The 16,072-nt window shown below is 23.6% G+C and overlaps 9 protein-coding genes across 9 annotated transcripts; 2 read left to right on the forward strand and 7 right to left on the reverse strand.

The window, feature by feature from the left end:
* Nucleotides 1–235: 235 nt before the first annotated feature.
* SRAE_0000040300 (Zinc finger, MIZ-type domain-containing protein) lies at nt 236–1,542 on the reverse strand (the record flags this gene model as incomplete). The annotated part of the gene is made up of 3 exons (XM_024646290.1): nt 236–410; nt 448–1,472; nt 1,513–1,542. 3 exons carry the CDS (start codon nt 1,540–1,542, stop codon nt 236–238), a joined length of 1,230 nt encoding a protein of 409 aa, XP_024500486.1.
* A 458-nt stretch (nt 1,543–2,000) lies between these two features.
* Nucleotides 2,001–3,397, reverse strand: SRAE_0000040400 (Protein RRNAD1; the record flags this gene model as incomplete). The annotated part of the gene is made up of 2 exons (XM_024646291.1): nt 2,001–2,971; nt 3,127–3,397. The coding sequence occupies 2 exons, from the start codon at nt 3,395–3,397 to the stop codon at nt 2,001–2,003; spliced, it is 1,242 nt and encodes a 413-aa protein (XP_024500487.1).
* A 675-nt stretch (nt 3,398–4,072) lies between these two features.
* SRAE_0000040500 (SMN complex, gem-associated protein 7 family-containing protein) lies at nt 4,073–4,359 on the reverse strand (the record flags this gene model as incomplete). Its single annotated transcript, XM_024646292.1, has 2 exons — nt 4,073–4,121; nt 4,166–4,359. 2 exons carry the CDS (start codon nt 4,357–4,359, stop codon nt 4,073–4,075), a joined length of 243 nt encoding a protein of 80 aa, XP_024500488.1.
* A 169-nt stretch (nt 4,360–4,528) lies between these two features.
* Nucleotides 4,529–5,036, reverse strand: SRAE_0000040600 (60S ribosomal protein L23a; the record flags this gene model as incomplete). The annotated part of the gene is made up of 2 exons (XM_024646293.1): nt 4,529–4,630; nt 4,683–5,036. 2 exons carry the CDS (start codon nt 5,034–5,036, stop codon nt 4,529–4,531), a joined length of 456 nt encoding a protein of 151 aa, XP_024500489.1.
* Nucleotides 5,037–5,406: 370 nt separating this feature from the next.
* On the forward strand, nt 5,407–6,329 carry SRAE_0000040700 (Hypothetical protein; the record flags this gene model as incomplete). Its single annotated transcript, XM_024646294.1, has 3 exons — nt 5,407–5,460; nt 5,511–5,654; nt 5,691–6,329. The coding sequence occupies 3 exons, from the start codon at nt 5,407–5,409 to the stop codon at nt 6,327–6,329; spliced, it is 837 nt and encodes a 278-aa protein (XP_024500490.1).
* A 58-nt stretch (nt 6,330–6,387) lies between these two features.
* Nucleotides 6,388–6,883, reverse strand: SRAE_0000040800 (Ciboulot; the record flags this gene model as incomplete). Its single annotated transcript, XM_024646295.1, has 2 exons — nt 6,388–6,716; nt 6,763–6,883. 2 exons carry the CDS (start codon nt 6,881–6,883, stop codon nt 6,388–6,390), a joined length of 450 nt encoding a protein of 149 aa, XP_024500491.1.
* A 2,371-nt stretch (nt 6,884–9,254) lies between these two features.
* On the reverse strand, nt 9,255–10,714 carry SRAE_0000040900 (U3 small nucleolar RNA-associated protein 18 homolog; the record flags this gene model as incomplete). The annotated part of the gene is made up of 2 exons (XM_024646296.1): nt 9,255–10,517; nt 10,556–10,714. The coding sequence occupies 2 exons, from the start codon at nt 10,712–10,714 to the stop codon at nt 9,255–9,257; spliced, it is 1,422 nt and encodes a 473-aa protein (XP_024500492.1).
* Nucleotides 10,715–10,905: 191 nt separating this feature from the next.
* On the forward strand, nt 10,906–13,498 carry SRAE_0000041000 (RNA recognition motif domain and RNA recognition motif domain, eukaryote and Nucleotide-binding, alpha-beta plait domain-containing protein; the record flags this gene model as incomplete). The annotated part of the gene is made up of 2 exons (XM_024646298.1): nt 10,906–11,124; nt 11,168–13,498. The coding sequence occupies 2 exons, from the start codon at nt 10,906–10,908 to the stop codon at nt 13,496–13,498; spliced, it is 2,550 nt and encodes an 849-aa protein (XP_024500493.1).
* Nucleotides 13,499–14,966: 1,468 nt separating this feature from the next.
* Nucleotides 14,967–15,414, reverse strand: SRAE_0000041100 (Profilin; the record flags this gene model as incomplete). The annotated part of the gene is made up of 2 exons (XM_024646299.1): nt 14,967–15,067; nt 15,117–15,414. The coding sequence occupies 2 exons, from the start codon at nt 15,412–15,414 to the stop codon at nt 14,967–14,969; spliced, it is 399 nt and encodes a 132-aa protein (XP_024500494.1).
* Nucleotides 15,415–16,072: the final 658 nt, after the last annotated feature.

Genomic DNA, 16,072 nt, shown 5'->3' on the forward strand with positions numbered 1-16,072 from the left:
ATAAACAATTGAATTCAAAAAGTTTCCAATTTGAAAAATATATTTTAATTAAAATCAAGCAAACTTTTAGTGATTAATTTTTTTTCAATTATCTTGACATTATTTTATTGTTAAACAATTCTTTATTTAAAAAAACCTTTGTAAAAATTTTTTTTATAAAAAATTTAAAAAAAAATATATATATACAAAGTTGAATATTTTCTAAAAAAAAGTACTTACTTTTAATATGTAAATATTAACCAACTGTTTTTAAACAACAACGTTTTGATTTTATTTTTTTTTCTTCTATAAAAGTATCATCATCAGAATCTTTATCAAAGTTACTTTCTTCAACAACTTCATAATTTCCATTTTCATAAATATCAACAGCAGTAGCATATGGATGTTTGGCAAGAAGATCAATGTAAAACCTGTAATTAAATTGAAAATAAAATGTAGTATACTTACTGATCAATAAAAATATCATCTGGATTACAGGATTCATTGCATATCCTACACAACCAATCCTCCTTAATCTTATTTATTTTTATATAACTTTTTAAATCATCAGGCATCAAATGTTTACAATTCTTACCACGAAATGGAATTTCTATTAGTTTAAGAAAAATAGAATCTTTAAGGATAACTCTTATTTTTTCCACTCTAACATCACCTTTAGAAATCAAGTATGTTTTTAATTCTTCCATAAAATCCATATTAGTTTTTTTAGGTCTTTTTAAAACTTCATCAATTATCTCTTCCTCAGGAACCTCTTCACAAGCAACAATTTGTAAAGAATATTCAAAATCAGACATAGATTTATTATTATATGATACAACAATAGAAATATTAGAAGTTTTTTCATCCATTTTAATTTTATCTAAAACCAAATTATTAAGTGATGTAGGATAATTAGCTCTCTCCTTCTTATTTCCTATTTTTTTTGCAATTTCTCTAGGTAAAAGATAAGAGTAATCATTTTTATCTAGTAATAATTTCAAATTAGTTGGATAACTATCATAATATTCATTTTGATCAGAATTTATTTGAACAGAACGTAACAAAATTACATTCTTACATGAATTATTATCTTTTCCTAGTATGTTTTTTTTAATTTTTTCAGGTAAATTAAACATAATCGTTTTACTTAAATTAATTAGATTTACAGAATTTGATAAATGTTTGCATGAAATTGTTTCCCAATTGGTTAGAGCTGTAAAATTTCGATAGAAAAACAATTTCTTCATCTTAATTACCAAATTACTATTTGAATTTGATGGTAAGGATACATCAGAATAAGTTATTGAAGATTCTTTTTGACTTTTTGCTTGTTGATTAACAATAATGTTAATTATATTATTTCGATCTAAAGAATTGTTAAATAATAATAGCAATTTTCTTCTATTAAAAGTTGAAATTGAATTTATAGGTTGATTAAGTTTATTTAAAATTATTTCTATATCTTTATCATTTAAAGTAAATTGAATTAATTTCTAAAAAAAATTTCATTAAAACATTAAAATAGCTACTTACACTATATCGTTGGATATCTGCACTAGACATTAAGTTACTGTAAATTTAATACAATAGTAATAACTAAAAAAAAATTAAAACACTTAAATAAAATTAAAATATGAACTATGGTAAATGATCTATAACGTTTTTAAAAAATAAAATTACAATTAATTTATATAATATTAAATGTTAGAAAAGATATAATAATACAAATTATTTTCAAATTTATTTTACAACTATGATATGATATATTATAATAACAATAAATTTATGCAATCATAACGTAATCGTCATTTATATACTACAAAATTTTAGAGGCTAACTGTTGGGAAGATATGTATAAAAAAATTGACCATTACGAATTAAAATTGTATTTTAAGAGGAAATTATCTTTTTTAATAATAATAATATTTGATGAAGCAATTTTTTTTTATATACTATAGCATATCTTCATTATTATTATTTAAAAAATTTAATATAAATAAAATATTATATGATATAAATTATTATTTTAAGCTGACAATTGCATAACATCTAGGTGATATACTTGAATCAAATAAGTCAATAAGATATGAATTATGACCATGTTCTTTTAAATATATAATTCTATCTAGTAAAATTACTATTTCTATCATAGGAGCAATTGATAAACGTATTACATAAAGAATAAAAATTTTCCAGATATCATTAATATTAATATCTATCATATTTTTATAATTTTCATAATTTTGATTTTTAAATAAATTAATTTTATCTTTGATCTCTTCATGAAATATTAATGCTTTTTCTATATATTCTTCAAATAAAAGAGTATCTGTATATGAAACACTTCGAAGTCCTAAATGCCTATATTTCTTATTATTAGTTATTGAAAAAATTAAGTATTCCAGTTTGGCTCTAAAAAGGTTAATTTTAAAAGATGACAGAAGATCAACTTTAGTATTCAATTTTTCTTTAAATTGCTTCAATCCATGACATGCCAACTCTCTAGCAGCATATGATAAATTAGGAAAAATATTTTTTTCATTACTCATTGGATAATTATAATTTTCATTTATACTATCTATATTATTATCATAAATTTGACGATATTCCATATCATTACCATTATTTAATTTATGATAACAACAACCAACATTAACTAAAGCAGTTGCATTTGAATTTAGGGAGAAATGTTTTATTAATGTTGAGGCAAAATCACCACATGTATGTAATCCTAATATAAGATTTTTATTAGAATCATTCTCATTAATAAGACTATTTTTATCTGATACTAACTTTGATATTCTTTGAATCTTAAAATTTGGAATCTCTTGTCCCATGTATTTCAATTTATTTTCAAATATTTGATCTAACTTAATTGACTGATCAACAAATTTATCATTTCCTTCAACGGTAGACACCTCAATATTAATGTGATCTTTAAAAAAATAAGCTAATATTCTGGATAGATGTCCAATTCCAGCACCACAATCAACTATTCGATTGAAAGAACAATTCGATATTGTATACAAATGTTCTATTAATGGAACCAAATATTCCAGTTCATGTAACTTTTTTTTTTAATTTTAGTAAAAAGTGATTTAGGAGCCATAGAAAAATCACATTTTTTTACTTCAAAAAAAGAGTTACCAGTAAAAAGTTTATCAAAAACATGTTTCATATCATTTTTCATTTTCCTTAATGTAATAGGAGCCTCTTTATCTAACTTATTATTATCAAAGTCCAAAAGATATAATGCAACATCTTGAATATTATCTTTTTTACTTTCAAAAAAGTTCTGCCACTCCTCAGGAATAGATGACCACTGTTCATCGATGTAATAATCTAACATATACTGATCAGCATAATTTCCATAATTTTTTAAAAAATCATGAATTTCATTTACTAATTCTTTCTCCATTTAAACTATAGAAACTAATTAAAACTAATTTAAAAATATGTTTATTTTTAATAAATAAATTCTTAAACTTATTCAAGTTATTTTAATTTACAAGAAAATTTCTAAAAAACAAAATAAAAAAAATTTTGAATAAGGAAAGTCCCGCTTTTTAAAAAATGTTATTCATATCTTTTGGAAACATATGTTCTTTATAAAAAATGTCTTTTGAATTTACTTCAACTAAATTATGCTTTGCAATTTTTTAAAAAAAGACTACAAAAGTTTTTAAATCTTTTTAGATATTCTAGAAAAATGTCGAAAAAATAAAAAAAATATAATATTTAAATTTAAAATAAAGTTGTATAGACATTGTACCAAACAGTTATCATTTAGTTTTGTGGCGATAACTACATATGTAAAATATTTTAAAAATAGATCAAAACTGATAAAACAAAATGTATAAAATTGACTTTCTGGAAATTGCATTTATCACTTGAAAAAATTAGCTGTATTTTTATTTTTTTATATTGAAAATTTAACTTGTCAAAACAATTATTAAAAATATTTTTATTAAAAAGTACCTATTTACGACAGGTTTCTAATTTTTGAAAATACAAAAGTTTATAATGATAGTTTTTTTTTAATTTTATAAATACAGAGATTAAAAAAAATAATAAATAATTGTACATTGTGTTATTAATTACTGTTGTTAATAGGAAATGTTATCTGACTAACATCACTAGTCCTAAAAAAATTGCTATAATAATAAATCAGTCTATATAAAATTACCTTATACAAACATCCTTATAACAATAGTTAATCTTAGTCAAGTCTGATAAAATAAAATGCTCTGAATTTGGCTGCATTGCTTTAAATGTGCCTATTAATTCATTTTTGTCAATCAACTTAGTAATTGACTTTCTATTCTGAAGCATTTCTAAAGATCTAAGATATCTTTTTCTCATCTCATAATTATGATCCATTATTTCTAAAAAAAACAACATACATATAAGTATAATAATCATTTAAAATCAAAGTTATCATAACCTTTAAAGGAATGAAAAAAAATAATAATATAGTTTAAAATGTAACAAAAATTTATTTGAACAACCAATAATAACAAGGAAAAAACTTGATTTCACGTAATGTAATTTAAACAATTCCAACCTTGTTAGCAACATCAAGAGCATCGTATTCAGCTGACAACTTAACGAAAGCTTTTTTAGTCATTTTTGGGGTGATAAGAGTGTTAACCTAAAACAAAATGATATAATTATATATGTTTTTTTTTTAAATTTTTATATACCTTAATAGCTTTGATGTTGTATTGCTTCTTTACAGCAGACTTAATATGGTTCTTGTTAGCCTTTAAATCGACAACAAATACAATAGTATTGTTTTCTTCAATTTTCTTCATGGCTGATTCAGTAGTCAATGGATATTTGATGACTGAGTATCCATCCATTTTTGGAACCTTTGAAACAACCTTTCTTGGGTATTTTGGAGCCTTTGGGAGTACTAATGTTTTTGGTCTGAAAAAGTGAACTGATGTTCTGACTTTTTTTTTATGAGTAACATTGGCACCCTTGACAATGGCTTTTTTTGCTCCAAGAGCTTTCTCAATCTTAGCGTCGTTTTTCTTTTGAACCTTGGAAGACATGACCCTATAAATAATAACCTATTTTAGTGAAAATAAAATTAGAATAATGATGAATAAAATTCCAAACGTTAAAATTTTTTTTAAAAAAGTTAACAATTAAAATACTTTTTTTAGAAAAAAAAAATTATACTAGAAAATAAGAATTTTTAAAATATTTTGATTTAAAATTTGGACCTTTAAAATATCATAAATATGAAAACATTTCACAAATTGGAAGAAAGTTACATATATTGGGAAATGAGTACAGTATGGTGAACAAATTTATCTCGCTCTGAAAATTGGGAAAATATGTACTCCTTAGAAAAAATTATAGAAAGTGTACCATTTTGATGAATAAATTGTTTTTTACCAAAACATCAGTACACATATTATGAATTTTAAAACTTTTCAAAAAAGTTATATAAGTAATCCAAATGAAGATCTTGTGGGTTTTATTAATTTTTTCATTTTTTTATTGTTTAATAATATTTGAAGGATTTTGTATATATGGTTGAAAAATGTGGTGATGAAAAAATTATTAGAAATAATGATTTAGAAAAATTTTTTGAAATCATTATTTTAACAGAGAACTACTCTTACTTTGTAAATATATTTAAACTTATAAAGAAAAGACTTGGTGTATGTAAATGATTATTTGTTAAAGTTTTTTTTTAGATTGTACCAAATATTATGAAATTTTTTGTAACTAAACCACATGAAGAAGTGAAAAGAAAGATTTTAGAAGACAATCGTAAACTATTAAATGACTATATTTCTGAATTTTTATTAAGTGAATCTTGGGAATTAAGGGATTCAGGAATTTTACTAGCTACAATATTAGGTAGATTTGTTGATCAAATTCCATATGAAAAAATGATTGATATAATTAAATATGATCGTTCTGAGTATGTTAGGGCTTCTGCTATTGACTATGTCAAAGAAAATTACATAACCTTATTTATGGAAGATATTTGGTTATTTATGACTAATGAATGGAATTCCATTGTAAGAAGGAGTTTAATAAAAGTGTTGATTGAGTTACCTTTAAAAAAGTTAGAAGAAAATGAGAAAGAAAAACATATTACAGGTATTAAAAATAATCTCAAAATATTAGAAATGTACAGTGATGATGATGACTCATGGATTATTGAAAACATAAGAAAATTAAACATTCTGTATGGTATAGAAATTGAAGATAGTCAACCTCTTTTAAAAATAAAAAATAATATTGATAAAAATTCTTTATTAGAAGTCATTCTTTTAGAATGTCAAAATAAAGAGGAACTCCAAGACAAAGAATGTTATGGAGATTAAATAGTGAAAATTATTTTAAATCATGTTTAATAAAGTTATGTTTATGTTAAAAAGTTAATTATTGTTTATCAACAACTGTGATTATATCATTTTTAACTACTGGTTCAACATGATTTAATTTTTCATGATCAAAAGAAGCCGCTTGTTTGAGGCATTTTTCTCTTGTGTATTGTTCCTTACTTGGTAAAACATTTTTTACCTGGGGTTCAACATGATTTAATTTGTCAAGATTAAAATTAACAACTTCTGTAGGAACTTTTTCAATAGCAATGTCTCCAGCTGAGGGAAGAACAGTCTTATCAGTTGTTTCTACTTTATGAAGTTGATTTTTTGGAAATGTTTCAATACCATTTACAAATTCTTCATGTTGTTTTTCAGTTTTAACATCTTAAAAAAAAAAGACCAACGATTACAATGATCGATTTAAACATACCGTCAGCAGTCGGTAAAACGTTCTTTTCTTCAGTTGCTACGTGTTTTAACTCCCTACCATGAAGTAAGTCCTTGGTAATATCAGTTGGAAGTTTTGGAGAATTTTTAAATGTCGAAGTCATTATTTTTCAAATTTTCCTGAAATATAAAATTGCGTTAAGATCATATAAATATTACATTAAAAATGATAGAAAATAAATAATTGTTACCAAACAAAAGCGTACAATGGTGACTCATAATAAATGTGTCACTATTTTTTTTTACAATGATTCATCTATTAGAAAATGATGAAAACATTGATAGTAATTATAATATAATCTTAAGGTATATATTCGTTTGTAAAAACATATCTGATTGTTAAAAATCATAAATGATTACTACCATTAAATTATTACTTTTGTAACTTTTATCAATCATATGGTTACTCATAAATAAAAATCTATAAAGAATGTGTATAAGTGTAAATGATAACTTAATATAACACATGTTGTTGTATGCCTTATATTGAATAGTTTAGTGCGCAAATCAACATTTGTGTCCTACAAAATATACAATATATTATTAATATATGTTGAATCCATAAATGAATTTGAAATACTATATATTAATAGATATAAACAAGTGAGGTCATTTGATTTTAAAAAAAAAGTACACAAATTTAAAAACTCAATAATATCATCATTTATTATCTAAAAAAAAATATCTTATCGATATAACAATTATAGATTTAGGTTCATTAAGATGTAGTATCAATGTTTATATGAGTTTTAAATTATAAAGAGGATAAATTTTAAATTTTGGAAATAACCAAAATAGTGAATAAAATAAAATGTCTTGTTTGTTAGAGTTTTAATCAAAGTATGTTGATTCAAAATTATAGTAGTGGTAAAACTCAATTGAAATATGCGCTTATAGAACTAGTGTTTTAATTTGTATAGAAATGTATTTTGATTTTAAGTCTTTTGAAAAAAAAAACAATATTATCTCTTTTATTTAAACTGGAAAATCAACAATATATATTAAAAAACAGAATTAAATTTATAATAAAATAGTTAAACCTAACAATAATGATGGTTTTTAAAAAGTAACAATATAAAAAATATTTTAAGAACAATACAAATTGGTTTAACATAATACAAAATAATTTACTGATTACTATTTATGATAATTAAAACAAAAGTATAGTCTTGTTACAACGACTTATCTAAGGATATTTAATAACATTATTAAGTTATAGACCAACTTTTTTAAACCAGTAAAGTGAAACTTAATCTTACATGATAACATTGTCTAAGTATTAACTTCTTTTTTTTTAATTTCAAAACAAAAAAATTTTTTTTAATTATAGTAAGATAACTATTTACTGTAATACTTTTTAGAAAAAAAATATAAAATCTTCTATGTCAATTGATTATATTTTCAAAAATGAAATAAGTTTTTTTTTTCAGTAATGATAATTTATCTAAATGTTGACTTTATAGAAGTACAATCAAATTCTATTTAATAGGAAATACTTTAAAAAAAGACAATATAATTATTTAATATTTAGACTATTATCATAGAGTAAAAATAAAATTTTTTTACTATAATAACAATAAAATTGAGGTTTTAAAATATGGTGGAAATTCAATTCACGTTTTACTTTATATTTTCTTGAACTGTTAGGTTTATTTTTCCATTTTTACCATTATAAGAGATCAGGTTTATTATAACTATTATTATTTCCATATTTTTCTAAAATTTTTACTTGACAGCATCATCTTTTAAAAATATTATTTATATTCTTTGTTTTAAAATTGTTTATTGTTTAATAGTAAACTCATTTCTTATAAATAATGAATTCATATATATTAGTTTAATGAATCAAAAGTTGTTTAAATGAAAAAGTTATCATATTACATTTCAATTGAATTTATGTTTTTAAATAATAAGAAATTCATAAATAACAGTATTTTCATGTTATTGTACAATTTTCTTATTATTATATTTTGTTGATACATTTCAACAATTCTTGATCATTACAAATTATTACAAAAGAATCAAATTCTTTTTTTATATAAAAAGTGCTTATTTTATCAGAAATGTTTAGGATAGTTTATAATAATATTATTTGTTAAGTAAATTGCATTTTATGTTATATAAATATATATATATAAATTAGTTGAAATAATATAATATTACATTTGTAATTCACTAATACTTTTTTATGCTCTTTTTGTTTAATTTTTAACATAAAATTTTAAACATTAATATATCATATGAATAAAAAGTATATAAAACTTTCATTTATAATTCTAAACTCAAATAAGATTAAATAATACTTATATTAAAAAAAATTAATTACTTTAAATAAATTAACTATAAATTATTACAAAAAAAAACAGCAGACTAAATGAAAATAAAAAAAATATTTCAATTACTCACAGAAAAATAAATATACATTTTAATTAAAACATTTTAACTTAACAAAACATATCAACAATAAAAACAAAACTAATAAGAAGTAAAATTATTTAATCTGTACATTTTTAATTTTCCGGTCTGTGTACCAAATACAACGAAACCACTGTTTGGTGAAAAATCAACACATGCTGCTTTTTCTTTTACCCTCATTTCAGAGATATGTGGAAAGTTTTCATATGTTGTTCCAGTACCAACGTGATAAAGTCTCATCTGCATATTTTTTGAACTCGACCCATACGCTAATATCTCTGAAGTGTTATTAAATGATAGGATATTACTATTAGTTACGAGATTCGAAATTGTATAAAGTGGTTCAATAGAAGAAAAAGTATCCGAAAGTTTGGCTCTAGTTACATCATAAATATTAATAAAACCATTATTACCACCACAGGCAAGAAATTGATCATTACTTGAAATGGCAATCTTACTTCCATGAATGCATCCTTTATCAATGAATGAACTTTGTTCGCTACGTGAAGTCAAATTCCAAATATAAACATTACCATCCTCCGTATAACCATATATTTCATTTCTATTAGTTTTTGAAAATGTTGCAGAAACTACTCTAGATGAAGCAATAAAAGTTGCAACAACCTCAAATGTATTTGAATTTAAGATATATACTTCAGATGTATCACCCAATATTGCAATTAATGTACCACAAGAAGAGACCGTAAAGTTACCAGAGCTAAATCTTTTAACACCTTTTGGAACGAATGTTTCATCAACTGCTCCACTTAGAATGTCATAAGAATACAAACATGTTGACTTGTAACCACTGGCTAAAATTTTAGTTCCTCCAGCATAATACTCAGCATTAACTAATCTAAATTTTTTTATTGTAATATGTTGAAGGTAATTATCTTTTTCAATTTTTTTTAAATTATTTGGATCACAAACAGTAAATAAAGATATTTGACCTTTACTAGATGCAACCATAAGTACAGGTTTTGTAGGATGAAATTTAACAGAAGCAACAGGTTTATCTGTATGATATCCCAAACTTATATCTTTAATTGGATTAAAGTTTATTATTTTAGATCCAAGTCCTTTTTGCTTTTTGATATATTTACCAGCTTTTTTAGATAATAACGATGAAACTTTATCTAGCTCATCATCATCAGAATCTGAATGATGATCTTTTGTCAATTTTTTTTTTTTAGCCCATGAATATTTATTAATATTATTTTGAATATAATTTTGACGAATTTTTTTCTTTTGTTTTAATTTTTCATCGTCTTCACTAAACGATTCATCATCATCATTCCAGACAGATGTCTTTGTTTCTTTATTCTACAAATATATAATAAATTTATTAAAAATAAACTTACATCTATTTTATCTGGAATGTTATCCTCTTCTTCACTTTCATCAGAAGACGAAAAATGTTGATTTAAAAAAAGTTTTTTAGATAACTTTACTTGATATTCTTCCTCATCTTTTGTAAGCATTCGTTTTTTTGTTTTTTTGACATCTTCTTCAACATCCATTACAATAAAAAAGTATTCTGTATATTGATAGTATCAACTAAGATGTTTTATAAAAATCTTTTTAAAATAAGTATCATTATCCCAAAGTTTGCAATTAATCGTGATAAGATACAATTAACTTTGAAAATTTATTATTTATTGTATTTCATAGTTTACAGTTTGTTATTATATATATATGATATAAATTTATAATGTCAAGAGTTATTGTTAAGGGTCTTCCTAAAAATTGTACTGAAGAACAGTTGAAAAAATTTTTTAAAGATTATGGAACTCTTACTGATTGTAAGTTAAAATATTCATCTGATGGTATTTTTCGCCAATTTGGTTTTGTTGGTTTTGAATCAGAAGATTTGGGCAAAAAAGCAATAAAAAAATTAAATGGAACTTTTATGGGAACAAGTAAAGTTGTTGTATGTTTCATATTATTTGAATGTATATATAGTTAAATTTTAGGTTGAAGAATGTAAATCTTTTTCTGATGAAAATAAACCTCGAGCTTGGAGTAAGTATAGTAAAGAAAGTAGTGCTTACAAAAGATTACATCCTGATGAATCACCAGACAAAAATACTAAAAAAATAAAGCTTAGTGGTGATGACAATGGAAAATCAGAAATGGATCCAAAATATGAAGAATTTTTAAAATTTAATAAAATTAATATTTCAAAACCAGATAAATCTGACCAAAGTCAAAAAGAACCAGATATTGAAATTTTAAAAAATATGATATTAAATTTTACAGGAAATAAAAGAGATTCTTTGATATTTAGAGGTTTACCTTCAACTATAAAACAAGTAAATTTCAAGGAATGGCTTAGTCCTATAAAATTTAAATCATTAGAAATAAAACGAGGAAATCAAGAAACTTTCATGATTGTAACATTTGAAAAAAATACAGATTTAAGACGTGCTTTAAAAAGAGATAATCAATATTTAGGTGGAGATAAAATTAGAGTTATAAAGTTTGCCGAACAACAAGGTAAAAATACAAAAAATGATAAAAAAGAGGAATCATTAATAATAAAACAGGAGAATGAAAAATTAATTGAAGAACAAACACAGAAAATTTTAGATACAGGAAGATTGTTTGTAAGAAATTTACCTTATCTTGTTGAAGAAGCAGATATTAGAGCAATTTTTATAAAATATGGAGAAATTGCTGATTGTGAAGTTATTATTGATAAGAAAACTGGTCGAAATAAGGGTTATGCTATGGTAACTTTTGTCTTTCCTGAAAATGCTGTAGATGCATTCACAAAATTAGATGGAACTATTTTTAAAGGAAGGATGCTTCATATTTTACCAGGTGAAGAAAAAACTGAAAAATCAGAACTTCAAGCTGAAAATCAATTTGGTTTATCTAAATTCCAAAAAGAAAAACAGGCAAAATTAAAAACTGCTGCTGGTAAAACTTATTCATGGAATATACTTTTTCTTGGTGCAAATGCTGTAGCAGAAACTTTAGCTAAACGTTTAGAAGTTGAAAAATCAGAAATCTTAACTGGAGAGGGTGATAATACTGCTGGAGTTAAACTTGCTTTAGCAGAAACAGCTTTAGTTAGAGAAACTAGAGATTTTTTAATTAAAAATGGAGTAAAATTAGATAGTTTTTCTAATCCTGCTGCTAAGAGGAGTAAAACTGTAATTATAGCAAAAAATTTACCTTCTAATTTTAATAAAGATGAATTAAGACGAATGTTTGCTTATTATGGTGATGTCAAGGATGTATTAATGCCATCTGAACACTCTGTTAGTGCACTTGTTATAATGGGAAATCCTGTAGATGCTAAAGCAGCTTTTTCTAATCTTGCATATTCAAGAGTTCGAAGTCAACCACTATATTTAGAATGGGCGCCGTATGATGTTTTTGAAAATTCAGATGATTCTAATAAACCTGATGAAACTGAAGATTTGAAGGAAGTTGAAAATAAAAAGAAAGCTAAAAAAGGTGATCTTACAAGTGAAGAGAAAAAGATTTTGAGGCGAAGTAAAAAGCATCAACAAATTGAAGAAGATGAGAAACAATTAGTAAATAAAGAAGAGTTTGAAGAAGAAATTCAAGATGAAGAAGATATAGAAGATGAGGAAGAAATTGAGGATGAAGATGAAGAAGAACTTGAAGATGAAGAGGATGTTGAAGAGGAAGATTTAGTTAAAAAGGAAAATGATAATGAAGACTTTTCTGAAGATATTCCAGAGCATGAAGATAATGCTAGAGTTTTTGTTAAAAATTTGAATTTCGAAACTACAGATGAAACATTATATAAAGAATTTTCTAAAAAATATAATGTACATTCAGCTACTGTAAGTAGAAAAATTGATGTAAAAACTCAGAAACATACACTTTCTATGGGTTTTGGTTTTGTACAATTTTATACAAATGAAGATGCTATAGATGCTGTTAAAACACTTCAAGGTATGTTGATTGATGGGCATTCTATAGAATTGAAATTATCAATAAAAGAAAAAGAAAGTATAGATAAACAACGCAAGACTGTTGATCAAGGTGATCAGGGTGAATGTACCAAAATTATGGTAAGAAATATTTCTTTTGCTGCTTCAATAAAAGAAATACGTGCATTATTTCAAAGTTTTGGTAATGTTAAAGATGTAAGGATTCCTAAAAAGATGGGTTCAGGAGGACATCGTGGATTTGGTTTTGTTGAATATATGTCAAAAAGTGAAGCAAAACATGCTTTTGAAAGTTTAGTTCATTCTACTCACTTTTATGGTCGTCGTTTGGTACTAGAATGGGCACATGAAGATAAAGATGAAGCAAATGTATAATTGTATTTTTTATCTTTATTGTTTTATTGTTTATTTTGTTGTTTAGAAGTTAAATTTGTTTTATCATTTTTTCTTGTTATAATAAAAATATTGTTATTTTTTTGATAATTATTTGAATATATTTGTATAAACTTATTTTTATAAAGTACGTTTTCAAAAATTTGTAAAATGTTTAAATTAATAAATTTATTACATTAATATTAAAATTACTATAAATAATTGTTATTCTTATTATTACTATATTAATGATAATTGTAGATAATAAATATGATTCATAAATAATTATGATGCATCAACAATTTTAATTGTCATTTATTTATATGATGATTGACAATTATAAAATCATTTTGTTTTTTCAAATTTAAACAACGATTATATTGAGGTATGATAAATTTTTTTTTAAATAAATGATTCAAAATTCTTTGAATGTTTAAAAAAATTTTATTGCGCAATAAATCTTGCACTTTTTTAAAAATAGACTAGCTTTTTTTATAATGTTAGTTTTTGAATACTCTATGATACTGTGGTTTTAAAAACTAACTATAATAAATTTTTAAAAAGAAATTTATTGGTGATGATTATTTAGATAAGATATGTTTATCAGATTTATATAAGAACAATTATACTAAATTACCTAGTCACGATAGGTTTTTATCTCCCCACAAGATGGCTCACATGAATAGGTTGTTATTTTATAAATATTTATACCTTAAAAAGTCATCATTAATAAAAAGAAGCATTTCACTTTATATATTACAAAAATTGCTTTTAACCAGGATGAAATATGAGCAAAGTTTTAAGGAATAATCAGTATTAAATGTATTTATTTAACTCTTATCAAAATAAAATATTATATTTTCGAATTGTATGTGGAGGATTTTTATATATACCAAATATCAGTGGGAATTCTTTAAACACAATAAAAGTTTTTTTTTTGTTAGTCAAATTTATTGTGTTTTAGAAAGTCTGTTTTGATAAATGAAAAACTTATGCTATTTACAATGAAAATACATTTTAACAGTTATTAAAAAAAACTATCTTTGTATAATTTATTGTAAAAAAAATAAGATGTAATCGATCAATTTTTTTTTGTAGATTATGAAAATATTTCCAAGCTTTGTGAACATTAAAGTTACTCTTTGAAATACTATATATTTTTTGTTAACATGTTAAAAAAAACCATATTAACTTGGTAATTGACCAGAACCAAATTTTCAAGAAAATAATCATAAAAAACAATTAGTTGTTATGTTCTTAATAATCAGTTAACACTTTTGTTGTATATTTAGCATATTTAATTTTTATTTATAAAACATATGAAGATTTTCTAATAAAAATAACTGTTAAATAAATAAAATTTGTTATATTAAAAATATTGAAGCCACAGGTAATAAACAAACTTAGAATTCTTCATTGTGTCAAATATTAAAAAGCCTTACACATCCTGAAGACAAGCTGAATTTAAAGCTTAGTATCCTGAATCAGTGAGGTACTCGGCAAGTTTCTCAACAGCAGAACGAACTTCAGATCCTACGGCATTTTCCCCTTCATAAATAGCAATAAGAATAACTAGAAATAAAAAACTAAAAGTCAACAAATAACAAAATAATAATGCTACCTGATTTTGTTTTAGCAGCAAAAAAACCACTTTTGTCTTTCTTCCCAAAAATGAGATTCTCATCTATTCTTGGGACAATATAATGAATGCCTTCCAAGTCAGCGCCAGTAGATGGTACAGCATTTATGTTATCAAAAAGACTAGCAAATTTCTTCAATTCTGGTTCAATAACATTAAACAAAGCAGCACCTTCACTGTGAGCCCAGACAGAAGCATCTGGATATCCAATAATAGCAGCCTTTTTAATTCCATCAGATGATGACATAAGATTATCAATATAAGCATTCCATCCAGACATGATTATTAGATCGTTAACTTTTTTCTAAAAATACTTAAAGTATATAGGGACAACGAAGACAAATTCAATTTTGCTTAAAAATAATTAAAACTTGTAACGTTTGTTAGATAAAATATTTTTTAAAATTGGTAACTTGAACGTTCCAAACAGTGTCAGCGACAACGCTTCACCGTACCAACAACCAAATATACACTTATACCAAACTCGACAATTGTTGCGTGCACCAGCGCGGCATCAAAAACAATACGGAGGTCATAGAAAACGATTTAGCCATTTGAATAGATTAAAAAATGTAAATTGTATGCTACTGCTACTAATAAATACTAAAGAGTGAGTGGGTATGTGAATGAATAATTTTATATTATATATATACCGTGAAATAGATAGTTCTAGAATATTGGGCAATGCATCATTTGTGGGTAATATAGTAGAAAAGAAGGATAGGAAAAAAAAGTTGGAAAGGTTCTAAACATTATCATATAACAAAAAAAAATTGATATAACATAAAATTCAAAAATAATACAATGAACTATTTATGAGTGATAAATATTACAAAAAAAAGTATGTTAAAAAAACACCTATTTAAAAAAATAAAACGTTCACAATTTTATTACACATTACAATGTTGGAATATTAATAAAATGACTAAAATGATGAC

This window comes from Strongyloides ratti, scaffold srae_scaffold0000002 (assembly GCF_001040885.1).
Source record: "Strongyloides ratti genome assembly S_ratti_ED321, scaffold srae_scaffold0000002".
NCBI lineage: Eukaryota > Metazoa > Nematoda > Chromadorea > Rhabditida > Strongyloididae > Strongyloides > Strongyloides ratti.